Raw genomic sequence first — 21,056 nt, forward strand, 5'->3', positions numbered from 1 at the left:
AATAGATCTTCAATGTGCTTTCTTAAAAAATAAAAACATTGTTACAACAAATAATAAAGTAGATATCAAACACTAGTGGTATTTTCTGGTTTACATTTTTATGTCAATATTGAAATGCTGTCCCTTCAGAGATTGATATACAGAGAATGTGATAATATGATGACATTTTATTAAAGTTTTATTAATTTTTATTGAATATCAGAATCAAAATAAAGGTTGTGTTTTTTTTGTGAAAAGCACTTTATTTATATACATTTATGTTCTAACATCGAATATATAAGAAAGTATAATTTAACAATCATAAATTTTATTTATATATATTAAAATGTAATCAATAAGTTTAGATTAAGTTTATAAATATATCATTCACATTTATTTCTATTATGCGCTTTAATTTAACTAATTTTTAATAATAAATATGGCGCAAAAATACGAATAACAGCGAGATTTATCAATATCACGCCACAGCTTGACTTTGAAAAGTAACGTAGAATTACGACCCATTTTATGATAAATAACGGCGCACGTTTGCCGATCCGATGGCGATATGCAGAGTACTTGTCGGAGAACTGAAAGGCGAGCTCGAACAAAGTTTGATAAATCGAGCCCTAAGATGTCTATTGTCAGCTATCTACTCTACCTCTACTATCCTAATTAGGAGTTAGCCTAGATGTGCTATATAGGGAAATATCTCCTGCACCAGGACTATGAATTATCATAGTAACCCCTTATACCTTAGACTAGGTCATAACAGAGATATCAGGCCACCTCTTCACCTAATTTTATTATTAGATATATTTTTTATTTAGATTTGTAGTACATACAACAAAGCATATTATGAAATCTATGTATGGAAGTGGTTGTGTTGAACTGGTTAAAATGAAATCTAATTTTTTTTAGGATATAAAAGAGAAACCTCTTCTGTGAGTGTAAGGCCACACTTGGACCTAAAGATACATTTTTTTATTTATTTTTTCATTATGCTGGTGGAGGGTTTACAGAATATATAAACAATCAGTGGCTCTGGCATATTTAATATAGCATAAAAAGGAAATAATGCAGTACCAGCGATAAAAACCTAGGAGGCCTTGAGCATACATGTGATAAAATATTTTTTTTCACTGGGTGCTACTAGGGCAGGCTTACACTGTATTGATATTGACAACTTTATGGTAAGTTAAAACCCAATATATCATGCTTTTCAGGGGTTGCTTCCAATAATAAAAGTGATAAAAGAAGAATACCCCAAATTAAGTCTGAGCAGTAACCTGGAAAGCTGGAGAAAAGAGCCGCTGAGGTACTTTGACAGCAAGAGAAGATAGGGGTCCACCAAATACACACCACAAAAGTCACACAATTAGCAATACAAGGCATTATACACTGGTATTTACATAGATGGAGTCATGCATATAAAAATAGAAATAAGGGCTGGAGCTAAGATACTCAATGTTGCTAACATAAAATGCATTAGGTTAACTATGTATCAGAGGTGAGTCTGAAAGAAAGTTCTGTTAACATAGCATATGAAGGAAAATAATAAAGCACAACTAATGGAGATCTAGGGGGCTGTGGGTACCTGTAGATGAAATACTTTGAAATGAGCAAAAGATGACCTGAGCTAATCAAGATAAAAATTATATTAAATAGGTTGGAATGTAGTAAGAGTGTATCAATGCCTTTACATTTCTATCTAGATATATTTTTACAAGCTATGTTATGAGCAACTTGTATACGTTTAAGGCCAAGTAATATATGGTTAATAGTAGATAAAAAGAGCTTCTATTATGGCTTAGTATGAATCCTAAAAAGGTCAGTAGGCTGTATGAGAGAGAACTAGTAAAGTTCACTGTGAACTGCTAAAAAAGACTCCTATTGCAGAGACAGTGACAACATTATGGAAGATAAATACCTAAGTAGCTCATGCTGCTAAGAGGAAGCTTCAGGTACCATCTGTTATAAAAGAAGAATATCTGAAATTAGGTCAGGGCAGTATTATGAGGAGCTGTAAAAAAGTGCTGCTGATGTGTTTTAGGGTAGTGAAAGAAAGTAATATACCACAAGATACACAACGCAAAAGTCATATATCTAACAATACAAGATATTATATACTTATTTATACAGAGATGAAGTTGTGGAAATTTTAATAGAAATAAGGGCTTAAACAAAGAAATCCAACGTTGCAAATACAAAATGTGCTAGGTGAACAATATATCTGAGGCGAGTCCAATAGTTAGTTCCATTAGCCCACTCCTGTAGCGGAGAATTGTGTCAGTGATTGTGCCTCATAGCTCCAGGAGAAATTCGGCATCCATTGCAGTGTGGGCCCCCTCTGTATAAGTGGGTTCAGACAGCTGATATCCTCACAAATAAATGATCCCAAGTGAACACAAACTCCTAGAGTCCCAAAGTATACATCAAGATGTCGGAAGTTTCCATCTTCCTCCCATGCAGCTAGAAACTGGCTAACAACACTCCTTGCTGAGAAGATAGCGTTACCGTAGGTCAGGCAACATCCTGAAGGTCTGTAAGGAAGTATTCTGCATGAAGATTTTTCTGCGGCGTAGCTACACCTTCTCTTACTTATGATGAATCCTCGAGTCCCATGTAGGTGTAATGAGGTTCCATTCAGTTGTGATCATTACAGGCTGGAGTAGACAGCTCTGTGTAATATCTGCTGTTGAATGAGGGTTACTCGCTTCGGTTTGTGGTGTTACATGCTGAAAGGAAACTTCTCTTCCCTCCGCCATTTTAGGTATACTGGCGGCTCCCTGACTGGGTATGTCTCTGATTATGTTTGCAAGGTCGCTGAAATTGCTCCGCATCTGCAGCTCAACCTTCATGAGAAGCTCATGTATTTGAAGTAGCTGAAGGTTCTCCTCCATTGTCAAAGTAGGGAGTATAGGTAGGGTGGTCTGATAGTCAGTCGCTTTACCCGAGTGGCCCGGGGGGATTTTTGTTCAGATCCCTAAGTGTAGAAAAATGATGAGCTCAGTATTTCAAAGTCACCACAATGTGAGGTAGTTGAGGATTCCAAATAAAAAAGGATAGATGGCTTATATTTATGCAGATAATTAGAGAATTTGGAGAGTAATTCAGGGAGCTTCCTCAAGTGCGACCGATTATGGCCACATACAAACCCCCCCCCCCACACTTCATTTAATTTTAACTGTACAGCCCTTGACATAATTCAGATTTTATCTATGGGACTCTGAAATATTAGTTTCTCATCAGTTTCAACCTAGTTGTTAGGCAGTTTTGCTGAGTTAGTAAATTAAGTAGTATGTAAATGAAAGGATATAGTACAAAATAAGTAGCCATATTGTTATACACAGTTGCTATATCTATGTCATCAAACAATAAGCATTATCATATATGGATATGGTATAATTTGTAGGGTAGGCAGTTCAGCATATGCTAGAGCCATATAAACAAGCATATATATTGACCAAAACAATATAAAGAATAATATAAGTCACATGAAACAGTCATGTGAAATCTCTGCATTTTATATATAAGGATATTCATTAGCAGCTACGGTATGAGAATAAAAAGTACTTGTTGGTTTGCAGTTGATGGTCTATGAAGTATAAAGTGTTGGGGCTAATAATATGTCAACCTAATATTACAATAATTACATGGGGTAGAATGATATAGAAGACTGGATAATTTCAGGCTCATTAAGAGATAACAGGTGGAAGTTATGAGAAGCAGATATATCTGCAGTTTGATAATCCATATTATAGTCAGTATTCTGGTGTAGCTGAAACGATAGTGTACTAAAGATTTCTAGGAAATGTAAGTCTCTTTTGCCTTTACTATTTACCATGAGTAGTGGATAACCTTATTTCTAGCTGCTAACTAACTCTGTAGGAGTAAGAGATTGAACCCTGTTAGGATTAACGGATAGGGCAATGTGCGCATAGCAGAAATATGAAAGCGTCTAGGACCTACAGACTTTTATATTCCTAGTTACAGACAAATTCACAGCATTTAAAAAAAACATAATTTATGCAAGAACTTACCTGATAAATTCATTTCTTTCATATTAGCAAGAGTCCATGAGCTAGTGACGTATGGGATATACATTCCTACCAGGAGGGGCAAAGTTTCCCAAACCTCAAAATGCCTATAAATACACCCCTCACCACACCCACAAATCAGTTTAACGAATAGCCAAGAAGTGGGGTGATAAGAAAAAAGTGCGAAAGCATAAAAAATAAGGAATTGGAATAATTGTGCTTTATACAAAAAAATCATAACCACCACAAAAAAGGGTGGGCCTCATGGACTCTTGCTAATATGAAAGAAATGAATTTATCAGGTAAGTTCTTACATAAATTATGTTTTCTTTCATGTAATTAGCAAGAGTCCATGAGCTAGTGACGTATGGGATAATGACTACCCAAGATGTGGATCTTTCCACGCAAGAGTCACTAGAGAGGGAGGGATAAAATAAAGACAGCCAATTCCTGCTGAAAATAATCCACACCCAAAATAAAGTTTAAATGAAAACATAAGCAGAAGATTCAAACTGAAACAGCTGCCTGAAGTACTTTTCTACCAAAAACTGCTTCAGAAGAAGAAAACACATCAAAATGGTAGAATTTAGTAAAAGTATGCAAAGAAGACCAAGTTGCTGCTTTGCAAATCTGATCAACCGAAGCTTCATTCCTAAACGCCCAGGAAGTAGAAACTGACCTAGTAGAATGAGCTGTAATCCTCTGAGGCGGAGTTTTACCCGACTCAACATAGGCATGATGAATTAAAGATTTCAACCAAGATGCCAAAGAAATGGCAGAAGCTTTCTGGCCTTTTCTAGAACCGGAAAAGATGACAAATAGACTAGAAGTCTTTCGGAAAGTCTTAGTAGCTTCAACATAATATTTCAAAGCTCTAACAACATCCAAAGAATGCAATGATTTCTCCTTAGAATTCTTAGGATTAGGGCATAATGAAGGAACTACAATTTCTCTACTAATGTTGTTGGAATTCACAACCTTAGGTAAAAATTTAAAAGAAGTCCGCAACACCGCCTTATCCTGATGAAAAATCAGAAAAGGAGACTCACAAGAAAGAGCAGACAATTCAGAGACTCTTCTGGCAGAAGAGATGGCCAAAAGGAACAAAACTTTCCAAGAAAGTAATTTAATGTCCAATGAATGCATAGGTTCAAACGGAGGAGCTTGAAGAGCCCCCAGAACCAAATTCAAACTCCAAGGAGGAGAAATTGACTTAATGACAGGTTTTATACGAACCAAGGCTTGTACAAAACAATGAATATCAGGAAGATTAGCAATCTTTCTGTGAAAAAGAACAGAAAGAGCAGAGATTTGACCTTTCAAGGAACTTGCGGACAAACCTTTATCTAAACCATCCTGAAGAAACTGTAAAATTCTCGGAATTCTAAAAGAATGCCAGGAAAAATGATGAGAAAGACACCAAGAAATATAAGTCTTCCAGACTCTATAATATATCTCTCTAGATACAGATTTACGAGCCTGTAACATAGTATTAATCACAGAGTCAGAGAAACCTCTTTGACCAAGAATCAAGCGTTCAATCTCCATACCTTTAAATTTAAGGATTTGAGATCCTGATGGAAAAAAGGACCTTGCGACAGAAGGTCTGGTCTTAACGGAAGAGTCCACGGTTGGCAAGAGGCCATCCGGACAAGATCCGCATACCAAAACCTGTGAGGCCATGCTGGAGCTACCAGCAGAACAAACGAGCATTCTTTAAGAATCTTGGAGATTACTCTTGGAAGAAGAACTAGAGGCGGAAAGATATAGGCAGGATGATACTTCCAAGGAAGTGATAATGCATCCACTGCCTCCGCCTGAGGATCCCGGGATCTGGACAGATACCTGGGAAGTTTCTTGTTTAGATGAGAAGCCATCAGATCTATTTCTGGAAGTTCCCACATTTGAACAATCTGAAGAAATACCTCTGGGTGAAGAGACCATTCGCCTGGATGCAACGTTTGGCGACTGAGATAATCCGCTTCCCAATTGTCTATTCCTGGAATATGAACCGCAGAGATTAGACAGGAGCTGGATTCCGCCCAAACCAGAATTCGAGATACTTCTTTCATAGCCAGAGGACTGTGAGTCCCTCCTCGATGATTGATGTATGCCACAGTTGTGACATTGTCTGAAAACAAATGAACGATTCTCTCTTCAGAAGAGGCCAAGACTGAAGAGCTCTGAAAATTGCACGGAGTTCCAAAATATTGATCGGTAATCTCACCTCCTGAGATTCCCAAACCCCTTGTGCTGTCAGAGACCCCCACACAGCTCCCCAACCTGTAAGACTTGCATCTGTTGAAATTACAGTCCAGGTCGGAAGAACAAAAGAAGCCCCCTGAACTAAACGATGGTGATCTGTCCACCACGTCAGAGAGTGTCGTACAATCGGTTTTAAAGATATTAATTGAGATATCTTTGTGTAATCCCTGCACCATTGGTTCAGCATACCATATCAAAAATGACGCCACATCCGGAACGCCGACATTTTTGGCGCAAAAGAACGTCAGAAAACGACGCAACTTCCGGCGACACGTATGACGCCGGAAACAGAAAAGATTTTTTGCGCCAAAAAAGTCTGCGCCAAGAATGACGCAATAAAATGAAGCATTTTCAGCCCCCAGGGAAAAAGTCAAATTTTTTAAGGTAAGAAAAAATGATTGATTCAAATGCATTATCCCAAATATGAAACTGACTGTCTGAAAATAAGGAATGTTGAACATCCTGAGTCAAGGCAAATAAATGTTTGAATACATATATTTAGAACTTTATAAAAAAGCGCCCAACCATAGCTTAGAGTGTCACAGAAAATAAGACTTACTTACCCCAGGACACTCGTCTACATGTTGTAGAAAGCCAAACCAGTACTGAAACGAAAATCAGCAGAGGTAATGGTATATATATATATAAGAGTATATCGTCGATCTGAAAAGGGAGGTAAGAGATGAATCTCTACGACCGATAACAGAGAACCTATTAAATAGACCCCGTAGAAGGAGATCATTGCATTCAAATAGGCAATACTCTCCTCACATCCCTCTGACATTCACTGCACGCTGAGAGGAAAACCGGGCTCCAACCTGTTGCGGAGCGCATATCAACGTAGAATCTAGCACAAACTTACTTCACCACCTCCATAGGAGGCAAAGTTTGTAAAACTGATTTGTGGGTGTGGTGAGGGGTGTATTTATAGGCATTTTGAGGTTTGGGAAACTTTGCCCCTCCTGGTAGAAATGTATATCCCATACGTCACTAGCTCATGGACTCGTGCTAATTACATGAAAGAAAATGAAGAAATCATATAAGCATATAACTAAAACACCTGCAAATTAAGTCTGCAAACTGGCACACCTACATGTATATGTATCAGCATACAGCAACATAATAAAGATAGAGTGTTCCTCCAAAAGCCAAAGGTAACCAAGTACCCTGTTGTAGAGATCTTATACAGTCACTATTTTTAACTGATGCCCGTCGTGGACAGCCAAACACTGTTTAGTGCAAGCGTTTCTAGAATAAAGTTGCCAGACTGCTCCAAAACTTCTCTAATTGTCCCTGTATGTGCATACTTGCTATCTTGAGGTAATGTCCGTGATTGTTTGCAGCCAGGTACATCCACAATTTGAAGAATCTGGTGTCCAAAAATATCACGGCTTGGAAATGGAGGAATCCCGTCACTTGGCACCTAAATCAGATCTGTAGAATCTAAGTCCGTTTTTCCCACGTGTAGTAAGATTAGATAGACTGTAGCTGGGGAACGTTTAGAGCCCCTTCCAAACTGTATCATGATCTCCATTGCATTGGTTCACGTCCACCTTTTGACAAGCAGGTTGAGAAGCACATAGCAGAGCAGGTGGCGTCTGCGATCTTTCTGCATTTTGGGGAGACGACCCTTCTTTAAATACTTGATTGCTAGTATAGGATCCACCATCAATCCCTGAAGTGTCCAAACCAGTAGAGTCGACATGTAGTCTCTGGTCCTGAATCAATGAGTACAGCACTCTTTTTAAGCTCTGTTTCAACTCCTGAAAGTGTAGGTCCGGAAGAGATTGCACACGCTGTTCCCATGCGTCCAGCGCCGCAATGTTGGTGCTGCTTGCGGTATTTCAACTTACCAGTCAGATCATAAAGTCCCAAATATTATAATTGGATCATGTTGCAGCAGTCCAACTACAACTGTCTAACCTGAATAACAAGAGAAATCTGTTTTTGGCCGCCGCCGATATCTCTAACGGTCCAAACTAGGGCACATCACTAGGTGAGGTTAACAATATCGGTATTGATCTGTGTAGTTAAATATTCCCTTTCTTGATATAAGTATAATTATGACCAAGATTGGTCGCTTATCTTATGATAATCGGCGGATTATCTGGAGGGTTTATGGAGCTCCTAGTTTTGCAGCCATACTATATTATATATTTACACGTTTTGAGTCACCAGCTCCTACTGAGCATGTGCAACAATACACAGAATATACGTATATGCGTTTGTAATTGGCTGATGGCACATGATGCAGTGGGAGTGGAAATAGACATAACTGAAATTAGTCAGAAGAAAATCTACTACTCCTTTAAAGTTCAGACTAAGTGCTATTGGATTGTCTGTTTATCATGCATTTGTTGATTATGCAAATCTACTGTATTTAATGGTGTGTTAAGCACGTCTGTTAATAAATTTGCTTCATTCTATTGGTATCCTTTGTTGAAGGCGCAGCAATGCACTACTGGGAGCTAGCTGAACACAATGGATGAGAAAATGACAAGAGGTATATACAGTATTTGCAGCCACTAATCAGCAGCTAGCTCCCAGTAGTGCATTGCTGCTCCTGAGCCTATCTAGGAATCTTTTTTAACAGAGGATACCAAGAGAACAAAGCACATTAGATAACAGAAGTTTAATTTTGACTGTACTGTCCCTTTAATATCATTGTTCCTCTGTAGTTCTATGTACAGAGAATCAACCCCTTACTAAATTTCAAGAGGCTCAATGAATTGAAGATTGCTTGGAACTAAATAGATCTGCACAAGGACCTAAGTGTGAGGAGGGAGGACAAGCAGAAACCTATAATGTTATTGTTTTAAAACAAAAATGTTAATGTTTTAAAATAAAACTATTTAAATTGTAATTATTAAGGTAATGATTATTTTTCTCCTTCTAATAAAGTACAGCTGAAAAGTTAATCAAATAATAATAATTAACCTATGAAACTGGATTTCACTTCCCAATACTTTTATAATTATCTATGTATTTCATAACTAAATCAGTAATTTTCTAATATAACTGGAAAACTAATCTGAAATGTTATTCTAAAAATGAAACCTTTATGTAGAAAAACATAATTTATGCTTACCTGATAAATTCCTTTCTTCTGTTGTGTGATCAGTCCACGGGTCATCATTACTTCTGGGATATAACTCCTCCCCAACAGGAAATGCAAGAGGATTCACCCAGCAGAGCTGCATATAGCTCCTCCCCTCTACGTCAGTCCCAGTCATTCGACCAAGAATCAACGAGAAAGGAGTAACCAAGGGTGAAGTGGTGACTGGAGTATAATTTAAAAGATATTTACCTGCCTTAAAACAGGGCGGGCCGTGGACTGATCACACAACAGAAGAAAGGAATTTATCAGGTAAGCATAAATTATGTTTTCTTCTGTTATGTGTGATCAGTCCACGGGTCATCATTACTTCTGGGATACCAATACCAAAGCAAAAGTACACGGATGACGGGAGGGATAGGCAGGCTCATTATACAGAAGGAACCACTGCCTGAAGAACCTTTCTCCCAAAAATAGCCTCCGAAGAAGCAAAAGTGTCAAATTTGTAAAATTTGGAAAAAGTATGAAGCGAAGACCAAGTTGCAGCCTTGCAAATCTGTTCAACAGAGGCCTCATTCTTAAAGGCCCAAGTGGAAGCCACAGCTCTAGTGGAGTGAGCTGTAATTCTTTCAGGAGGCTGCTGTCCAGCAGTCTCATAGGCTAAACGTATTATGCTACGAAGCCAAAAAGAGAGAGAGGTAGCAGAAGCTTTTTGACCTCTCCTCTGTCCAGAATAAACGACAAACAGGGAAGAAGTTTGGCGAAAATCTTTAGTTGCCTGCAAGTAGAACTTGAGGGCACGAACTACATCCAGATTGTGTAGAAGACGTTCCTTCTTTGAAGAAGGATTTGGACACAAGGATGGAACAACAATCTCTTGATTGATATTCCTGTTAGTGACTACCTTAGGTAAGAACCCAGGTTTAGTACGCAGAACTACCTTGTCTGAGTGAAAAATCAGATAAGGAGAATCACAATGTAAAGCTGATAACTCAGAGACTCTTCGAGCCGAGGAAATAGCCATTAAAAACAGAACTTTCCAAGATAACAATTTTATATCAATGGAATGAAGGGGTTCAAACGGAACACCCTGTAAAACGTTAAGAACTAAGTTTAAACTCCATGGCGGAGCAACAGCTTTAAACACAGGCTTGATCCTAGCTAAAGCCTGACAAAAGGCCTGGACGTCTGGATTTTCTGACAGACGCCTGTGTAACAAGATGGACAGAGCTGAAATCTGTCCCTTTAATGAACTAGCTGATAAACCCTTTTCTAAACCTTCTTGTAGAAAGGACAATATCCTAGGGATCCTAACCTTACTCCAGGAGTAACGTTTGGATTCGCACCAGTATAGGTATTTACGCCATATTTTATGGTAAATCTTTCTGGTAACAGGCTTCCTAGCCTGTATCAGGGTATCAATAACCGACTCAGAAAAACCACGTTTTGATAAAATCAAGCGTTCAATTTCCAAGCAGTCAGCTTCAGAGAAGTTAGATTTTGATGTCTGAATGGACCCTGTATCAGAAGGTCCTGTCTTAGAGGTAGAGACCAAGGCGGACAGGATGACATGTCCACTAGATCTGCATACCAAGTCCTGCGTGGCCATGCAGGCGCTATTAGAATCACTGATGCTCTCTCCTGTTTGATTTTGGCAATCAATCGAGGAAGCAGCGGGAAGGGTGGAAACACATAAGCCATCCCGAAGTTCCAAGGTGCTGTCAAAGCATCTATCAGAACCGCTCCCGGATCCCTGGATCTGGACCCGTAGTGAGGAAGTTTGGCGTTCTGGCGAGACGCCATGAGATCTATCTCTGGTTTGCCCCAACGTCGAAGTATTTGGGCAAAGACCTCCGGATGAAGTTCCCACTCCCCCGGATGAAAAGTCTGGCGACTCAAAAAATCCGCCTCCCAGTTCTCCACTCCCGGGATGTGGATTGCTGACAGGTGGCAAGAGTGAGACTCTGCCCAGCGAATTATCTTTGATACTTCCATCATTGCTAGGGAGCTTCTTGTCCCTCCCTGATGGTTGATGTAAGCTACAGTCGTGATGTTGTCCGACTGAAACCTGATGAACCCCCGAGTTGTTAATTGGGGCCAAGCCAGAAGGGCATTGAGAACTGCTCTCAATTCCAGAATGTTTATTGGAAGGAGACTCTCCTCCTGATTCCATAGTCCCTGAGCCTTCAGAGAATTCCAGACAGCGCCCCAACCTAGTAGGCTGGCGTCTGTTGTTACAATTGTCCAGTCTGGCCTGCTGAATGGCATCCCCCTGGACAGGTGTGGCCGATAAAGCCACCATAGAAGAGAATTTCTGGTCTCTTGATTCAGATTCAGAGTAGGGGACAAATCTGAGTAATCCCCATTCCACTGACTTAGCATGCACAATTGCAGCGGTCTGAGGTGTAGGCGTGCAAAAGGTACTATGTCCATTGCCGCTACCATTAAGCCGATCACCTCCATGCATTGAGCTACTGACGGGTGTTGAATGGAATGAAGGACACGGCATGCATTTAGAAGCTTTGTTAACCTGTCTTCTGTCAGGTAAATCTTCATTTCTACAGAATCTATAAGAGTCCCCAAGAATGGAACTCTTGTGAGAGGAAAAAGAGAACTCTTCTTTTCGTTCACTTTCCATCCATGCGACCTTAGAAATGCCAGAACTAACTCTGTATGAGACTTGGCAGTTTGAAAGCTTGAAGCTTGTATTAGAATGTCGTCTAGATACGGAGCTACCGAAATCCCTCGCGGTCTTAGTACCGCCAGAAGGGCACCCAGAACCTTTGTGAAGATTCTTGGAGCCGTAGCCAATCCGAATGGAAGAGCTACAAACTGGTAGTGCCTGTCTAAGAAGGCAAACCTTAGGTACCGGTGATGATCTTTGTGAATCGGTATGTGAAGGTAAGCATCTTTTAAATCCACTGTGGTCATGTACTGACCCTTTTGGATCATGGGTAAGATTGTCCGAATAGTTTCCATTTTGAACGATGGAACTCTTAGGAATTTGTTTAGAATCTTTAAATCTAAGATTGGCCTGAAAGTTCCCTCTTTTTTGGGAACCACAAACAGGTTTGAGTAGAACCCTTGTCCTTGTTCCGACCGCGGAACCGGATGGATCACTCCCATTAATAACAGATCTTGTACACAGCGTAGAAACGCTTCTTTCTTTATCTGGTTTGTTGACAACCTTGACAGATGAAATCTCCCTCTTGGGGGAGATAATTTGAAGTCTAGAAGGTATCCCTGAGATATGATCTCTAGCGCCCAGGGATCCTGAACATCTCTTGCCCAGGCCTGGGCGAAGAGAGAAAGTCTGCCCCCCACTAGATCCGGTCCCGGATCGAGGGCTCTCGGTTCATGCTGTCTTTGGGGCAGCAGCAGGTTTCCTGGCCTGCTTGCCCTTGTTCCAGGACTGGTTAGGTTTCCAGCCTTGCCTGTAACGAGCAACAGCTCCCTCCTGTTTTGGTGCAGTGGAGGTTGATGCTGCTCCTGTTTTGAAATTCCGAAAGGGACGAAAATTAGACTGTCTAGCCTTAGCTTTGGCTTTGTCTTGAGGTAGGGCGTGGCCCTTACCTCCTGTAATGTCAGCGATAATTTCTTTCAAACCGGGCCCAAATAAAGACTGCCCCTTGAAAGGTATATTAAGTAATTTGGACTTAGAAGTAACATCAGCTGACCAGGATTTTAGCCACAGCGCCCTACGTGCCTGGATGGCGAATCCTGAGTTCTTAGCCGTAAGTTTGGTTAAATGTACTACGGCCTCCGAAATGAATGAATTAGCTAGTTTAAGGACTCTAAGCCTGTCCGTAATGTCGTCTAGCGTAGATGAACTAAGGTTCTCTTCCAGAGACTCAATCCAAAATGCTGCCGCAGCCGTAATCGGCGCGATACATGCAAGGGGTTGCAATATAAAACCTTGTTGAACAAACATTTTCTTAAGGTAACCCTCTAATTTTTTATCCATTGGATCTGAAAAAGCACAGCTATCCTCCACCGGGATAGTGGTACGCTTAGCTAAAGTAGAAACTGCTCCCTCCACCTTAGGGACCGTTTGCCATAAGTCCCGAGTGGTGGCGTCTATTGGAAACATCTTTCTAAATATTGGAGGGGGTGAGAACGGCACACCGGGTCTATCCCACTCCTTAGTAACAATTTCAGTTAGTCTCTTAGGTATAGGAAAAACGTCAGTACTCGCCGGTACCGCAAAGTATTTATCCAACCTACACAATTTCTCTGGTATTGCAACGGTGTTACAATCATTGAGAGCTGCTAAAACCTCCCCTAGTAATACACGGAGGTTCTCCAATTTAAATTTAAAATTTGAAATATCTGAATCCAATCTGTTTGGATCAGAACCGTCACCCACAGAATGAAGCTCTCCGTCCTCATGCTCTGCAAGCTGTGACGCAGTATCAGACATGACCCTAGTATTGTCAGCGCACTCTGTTCTCACCCCAGAGTGATCACGCTTGCCTCTTAGTTCTGGTAATTTAGACAAAACTTCAGTCATAACAGTAGCCATATCTTGTAATGTTATCTGTAATGGTCGCCCAGATGTACTAGGCGCCATAATATCACGCACCTCCCGGGCGGGAGATGCAGGTACTGCCGCGTGAGGCGAGTTAGTCGGCATAACTCTCCCCTCGCTGTTTGGTGAAATTTGTTCAAATTGTACAGATTGACTTTTATTTAAAGTAGCATCAATACAGTTAGTACATAAATTTCTATTGGGCTCCACCTTGGCATTGGAACAAATGACACAGATATCTTCCTCTGAGTCAGACATGTTTAACACACTAGCAATAAACTTGCAACTTGGTTATAATCTTTTTTAGCAAAAACGTACTGTGCCTCAAAGAGGTACTAAACGATTAAATGACAGTTGAAATAATGAACTGAAAAACAGTTATAGCATCAAACTTTAAAACAACACAACTTTTAGTAAAGGTTTGTTCCCATTAGTAAAATAACAATAATTAAATTTGACATAAAAAATTACAGAGCAACGTTTTTATTCACAGTCAATATAAAATTCTCACAGCTCTGCTGAGAGAATCTACCTCCCTCCAAAGAAGTTTGAAGACCCCTGAGATCTGTCAGAGATGAACCGGATCATGCAGGAAATATAAGAGTAGCTGACTGGAAATTTTTGATGCGTAGCAAAGAGCGCCAAAAACGGCCCCTCCCTCTCACACACAGCAGTGAAGAGAAACGAAACTGTCACAATTAAAAGCAAACAACTGCCAAGTGGAAAATAATGCCCAAATATTTATTCACTCAGTACCTCAGAAATGTAAACGATTCTACATTCCAGCAAAAACGTTTAACATGATAAATACTTATTAAAAGGATTAGTGACTTTTAACAGAGTAGTTCCGGTGAAATACCATCCCCAGAATACTGAAATGTATACATACATGTCATTATAACGGTATGGCAGGATTTTCTCATCAATTCCATTCAGAAAATAAAAACTGCTACATACCTCAATGCAGATTCATCTGCCCGCTGTCCCCTGATCTGAAGCTTTTACCTCCCTCAGATGGCCGAGAACAGCAATATGATCTTAACTACTCCGGTTAAAATCATAGTAAAAAACTCTGGTAGATTCTTCCTCAAACTCTGCCAGAGAAGTAATAACACGCTCCGGTGCTATTGTAAAATAACAAACTTTTGATTGAAGTCATAAAAACTAAGTATAATCACCATAGTCCTCTCACACATCCTATCTAGTCGTTGGGTGCAAGAGAATGACTGGGACTGACGTAGAGGGGAGGAGCTATATGCAGCTCTGCTGGGTGAATCCTCTTGCATTTCCTGTTGGGGAGGAGTTATATCCCAGAAGTAATGATGACCCGTGGACTGATCACACATAACAGAAGAAACCATGATTTAAACCTAGTCTTATTACTGACTAGTGATTTAAATTCTGATTTAAATCAAATCTACCCTGGTTCTAAGTGATGGTACAATAATGGTATATCATCTGAAAACCTAACAAAGTAATGGTACAATAATGGTATATCATCTAAAAACCTAACAAAAGTAATGGTACAATATGGTATATCATCTGAAAACCTAACAAAGTGATGGTACAATAATGGTATATCATCTGAAAACCTAACAAAGTGATGGTACAATAATGGTATATCATCTGAAAACCTAACAAGGTGATGGTACAATAATGGTATATCATCTGAAAACCTAACAAAGTGATGGTACAATTATGGTATATCATCTGAAAACCTAACAAAGTGATGGTACAATAATGGTATATCATCTGAAAACCTAACAAAGTGATGGTACAATAATGGTATATCATCTGAAAACCTAACAAAGTGATGGTACAATAATGGTATATCATCTGAAAACCTAACAAAGTAATGGTACAATAATGGTATATCATCTGAAAACCTAACAAAGTGATGGTACAATAATGGTATATCATCTGAAAACCTAACAAAGTGATGGTACAATAATGGTATATCATCTGAAAACCTAACAAAGTGATGGTACAATAATGGTTTATCATCTGAAAACCTAACAAAGTAATGGTACAATAATGGTATATCATCTGAAAACCTAACAAAGTGATGGTACAATAATGGTATATCATCTGAAAACCTAACAAAGTGATGGTAAATAATGGTATATCATCTGAAAACCTAACAAAGTAATGGTACAATAATGGTATATCATCTGAAAACCTAACAAAGTAATGGTACAATAATGGTATATCATCTGAAAACCTAACAAAGTAAAACCACAAATTGATATTACAAGTCCATGGTAAAACAGATCTACTAGAGATAAGAAAGTCAAAATGAAACTTGCAAGAATCAGATTGGTGCCTGCTTATATTTGTCTCTTGTGATTGGCTAGCTAGATGTAGTCTGCTAGCTCCCAGAAGTGCAAGGCTGTACCTTCAGTAAAGGATAACAAGAGAATTAAGCATATTTTATAATAAAAGTAAATGTGAAAGTTATTTAAAATTGTATGTTCTCTCTGATAAAAGGGAACTAAAGCACAGAAGTATATTTGAGTAATCATAAAGATACCAAATGTCAGATATGGATTATCTTTCACATACTGTTACCAAGAGTATGTTTAGTGAGAATTATCTTTATTTTAAAAAAGCTACAATAACAATATATTGTTGCAAATTAAGTGTTTTCTTTACATCTCTTGGTATGAAATATCAAGTTTAAACCATCTCTAATTGAATTAAAAACAAATCCATAATGCTGTAAATATACAGCTTTCCCATTTTCCACATATAATCTCATACCTGCTGAAATATAGAATACAAAATAGATGAACATATTCTTAAAAGAGATAAAATCTGAAACCTATAACCCTCTGTATGGACTTCTTAGTAGATTTTAACACCCAAATGAAATCCCCAGTGTTTTAAATAAATGCTATTATTGTTTGTTAGCTTTTAGCATGAACGGCAAAAACACAACAAAATTAATATTTTACATATACCCAATTATATTATAATGATTTCTGCTTACATTTTAGATCCATGTAAAATGAACAACTGTGTGTGTTTGGTAGAGAAGGAAAAACATATATTTACTATAAAATCAATCTACATTACGGTTAATCCCACAATAATTGTGTTTAACTAATAGTGCACATGGAATTTTATTTCACTGTTTAATGAATGTTTCCATTAAAGGGACAGTCTACACTGAAAACAACATTAGCCCATAGTTACGATCGCATGCTTACAATTATATTGATACCCTTCATTCGTATTTTCGTTTATGTGCTTACCAACTTTTACATAAAAGCAGTTTTTTATTCCATGATTTAAACATGGCCGTGTAACTCCTCCCAATAGCTTCTCCTCCTGTCTTATCGAGTGCTTCTCCTTCCCTATAACACTTGTGCACGGACAAACCAGTGACGTCATCCTACTCGAAAACGCATGCGCATTGTTTTTCAGCTTGAAACCGGAAGTCTGTAGTTGTTATCCCGGCAAACACAGAAAGAGTAACTCTGTTTTCTGTTCCTCCGTGTAAGCAATAGCAACGCTTTCTGATAATTCAGGGGCGCGATCCGATATGCAGCGTAGTTTGCGGGGCAAGCGAGGGAACCCCCGCCGCCCGCAGTTTCAGCTCGAGCTATCCTATATACGGTGCCGTCAGATGCTAAAGTGCCGTAAGTCTGATAAACCAGCGATGCCCAGAAATCTGCGTAAGTACAAATTTCTGGAGTCGCCAGTGACTTACGGCACTTTAGAAACTGCCGGCGCCTACAAAACCTGACTAAAGTATGAAATCACCCGCACTGTCCAACACGCCTCCCAAACATAGCCCGACACGTATACCCCTCTATCCGCTATCCCCCCTCACTATCCTAACAATAAAAAAAGTTATTAACCCCTAAACCGCCGCTCCCGGACCCCGCCGCCACCTAATAAAGTTTTTAACCCCTAAACCGCCGCTCCCGGACCCCGCCGCCAGCTATATTAAATCTATAACCCCCTAATGTGAGCCCCTACCCCGCCGCCATCTACCTTACCTACCCCCTAAAGTGAGCCCCTACCCCGCCGCCATTTATTTTAAAATTATTAACCCCTAATTTAATCCCCTACCCCGCCGCCACCTATATTAAATTATTTAACCCCTAATCTAATCCCCCTACCCCGCCGCCACCTATATTAAATTAATTAACCCCTAATCTAATCCCCCTACCCCGCCGCCAGCTATATTAAATTATTTAACCCCTAAAATACTAAATTATCCCTACCACTAAACCTAAGTCTAACCCTACAAATAGCCCTAAAAAGGGCTTTTTGCGTGGCATTACCCCAAAGTAAACTGCTCTATTGCCAGCCCTTAAAAGGGCTTTTTGCGGGGCATGCCCCAAAGAAAACTGCTCTTTTACCAGCCCTTAAAAGGGCTTTTGGCAGGGCTTTGTCACAAAGTAAACTGCTCTTTTGCATCTAATCTAAATCCCCCTACACCGCCGCCACCTATATTAAACACATTAACCCCTAATCTAATCCCCCTACACCGCCGCCAGCTATATTAACTAAATTAACCCTAATTATATTAGGGTTAATATAGTTATTATATTATATATATTAACTATATTAACCCTAATTATATTAGGGTTAATATAGTTAATATCGTTATTATATTATATATATATATATTAAGTATAATAACCCTATCTAACTCTAACATCCCTAACTAAACTCTTATTAAAATAAATCTAATATTAATATTATTAATTGAAATATTCCTATTTAAATCTAAATACTTACCTATAAAATAAACCCTAAGATAGCTACAATGTAATTAATAATTACATTGTAGCTATTTTAGGGTTTATATTTATTTTACAGGTAAATTAGTATTTATTTTAACTAGGTACAATAGCTATTAAATAGTTAATAACTATTTAATAGCTACCTAGTTAAAATAATTACCAATTTACCTGTAAAATAAATCCTAACCTACACTATCAATAAATTAAATAAACTACAAATATCTAAACTAAAATACAATTAAATAAACTAAACTAAATTACAAAAAATAAAAAAAAAGATTACAAGATTTTTAAGCTAATTACACCTATTCTAAGCCCCCCGGATCGGATGAAGAGTTCTGCCCGGCTGGGTGAATACAAGGTAGGGAGATCTTCAGGGGGGTAGTGTTAGGTTTTTTTAAGGGGGGTTTGGGTGGGTTTAGAATAGGGGTATGTGGGTGGTGGGTCGTAATGTTGGGGGGTGGTATTGTGTGTTTTTTTTCAGGCAAAAGAGCAGTTTTCTTTGGGGCATGCCCCGCAAAAGGCCCTTTTAAGGGCTGGTAAGGTAAAAGAGCTAACTTTAATTTAGAATAGGGTAGGGAATTTTTTTTATTTTGGGGGGCTTTATTATTTTATTAGGGGGCTTAGAATAGGTGTAATTAGCTTAAAAATCTTGTAATCTTTTTTTTATTTTTTGTAATTTAGTGTATTTTTTTTTGTAATTTAGTTTAGTTAATTGTATTTTAGTTTAGATATTTGTAGTTTATTTAATTTATTGATAGTGTAGGTGTATTTGTAACTTAGGTTAGGATTTATTTTACAGGTAAATTGGTAATTAGTTTAACTAGGTAGCTATTAAATAGTTATTAACTATTTAATAGCTATTGTACCTAGTTAAAATATATACCAAGTTACCTGTAAAATAAATATAAACCCTAAAATAGCTACAATGTAATTATTAATTACATTGTAGCTATCTTAGGGTTTATTTTATAGGTAAGTATTTAGATTTAAATAGGAATATTTTAATTAATAATATTAATATTAGATTTATTTTAATAAGAGTTTAGTTAGGGATGTTAGAGTTAGATAGGGTTATTATACTTAATATATATATAATATAATAACGATATTAACTATATTAACCCTAATATAATTAGGGTTAATATAGTTTATATATAATATAATAACTATATTAACTATATTAACCCTAATATAATTAGGGTTAATATAGTTAATATAGGTGGCGGCGGTGTAGGGGGATTAGATTAGGGGTTAATACATTTATTATAGGTGGCGGCGGCGTAGGGGGATTAGATTAGGGGTTAATACATTTATTATAGGTGGTGGCGGTGTAGGGGGATCACAATAGGGGGTAGTTAATGTAGGTGGCGGCGGGGTCCGGGAGCGGCGGTTTAGGGGTTAAATATTTTATTAGGGATTGCGGCGGGGGATCGCGGTTGACAGGTAGACATTGAGCATGCGTTAGGTGTTAGGTTTTATTTAGCAGATCGCGGTTGACAGGTAGATAGACATTGCGCATGCGTTATGTTTATTTTGTAGCTAGTTTAGGGAGTTACGGGGCTCCAATACTCAGCGTAAGGCTTACTACGGCTGCTTTTTGTGGTGAGGTGAAAATGGAGTAAGATTTCTCCATTTTCGCCACGTAAGTCCTTACGCTGTATATTGGATACCAAACTGCGCTGGTTTGGTATACCTGCCTATGGCCCAAAAAACTACGGGCGACGGCAGAAATATACGAGTATAACTTCTATGTTACGCCGTATATAGGATACCAAACCAGCAAAAAATTCAGCGTCGCCGGCATTTGCGGGCAACGCTGCATATCGGATCGGGCCCCAGAGCGGTAAAAAAATAAAGCTAAACTTTGGTTCCGGATACTTGGTTCCCACTGACATTGCGCATGCGCGAAACAATGAATGCGCGATACAGGGTTTTGATCGGTGAGCAATTTTCTATTGGACTATTGAAAATAAGAGAATGGGTGACGTACTGGGTGGGTGGATCGGAGCGGCCATTTCTAACGGTCATATTATAACTTTTCATTGAGCATAACTCGGGATGTGCACAAGACTCGATACAGTTGCAGGGGTGAGTAAAATACATTGTGACATTATCTAACAGATGGATTGCGGTTGTTCTAAGTGTAGACTGTCCCTTTAAACAGAAATTTTTACTTTTTCAGGAATAGCATATGATTATTGCTGTAGTGCAGTAGATACTTACACAGCCTCCAGCCAATATCTCAGCAAGTAATGGAATAGAGCCATCTTTCTGTGTACATTTATCTCTGACTAAGTCATTAACCTATAGGGAAAAAGTAAAGATGTATTTATATATATGCCCTTAAAATAAGCAAAGACAGACACTAAAGATGTAGAAGAAAAAACTAAGTATGATCACTTTTAGACAAAATAATTCTAAGCAATAGG

At 38.6% G+C, this 21,056-nt stretch overlaps 1 protein-coding gene across 1 annotated transcript in view; it reads right to left on the minus strand.

The window, feature by feature from the left end:
• The window catches only part of SLC25A12 (solute carrier family 25 member 12), a 402,930-nt gene that overhangs the window by 113,370 nt on the left and 268,504 nt on the right, over positions 1–21,056 (minus strand). Inside the window, exon 13 of the mRNA XM_053698431.1 lies at positions 20,851–20,931. Within this exon, the coding sequence (XP_053554406.1) occupies positions 20,851–20,931 (81 nt within the window). The remainder of the gene's footprint in view (positions 1–20,850; positions 20,932–21,056) is intronic.

This window comes from Bombina bombina, chromosome 1 (genome assembly GCF_027579735.1).
Source record: "Bombina bombina isolate aBomBom1 chromosome 1, aBomBom1.pri, whole genome shotgun sequence".
NCBI lineage: Eukaryota > Metazoa > Chordata > Amphibia > Anura > Bombinatoridae > Bombina > Bombina bombina.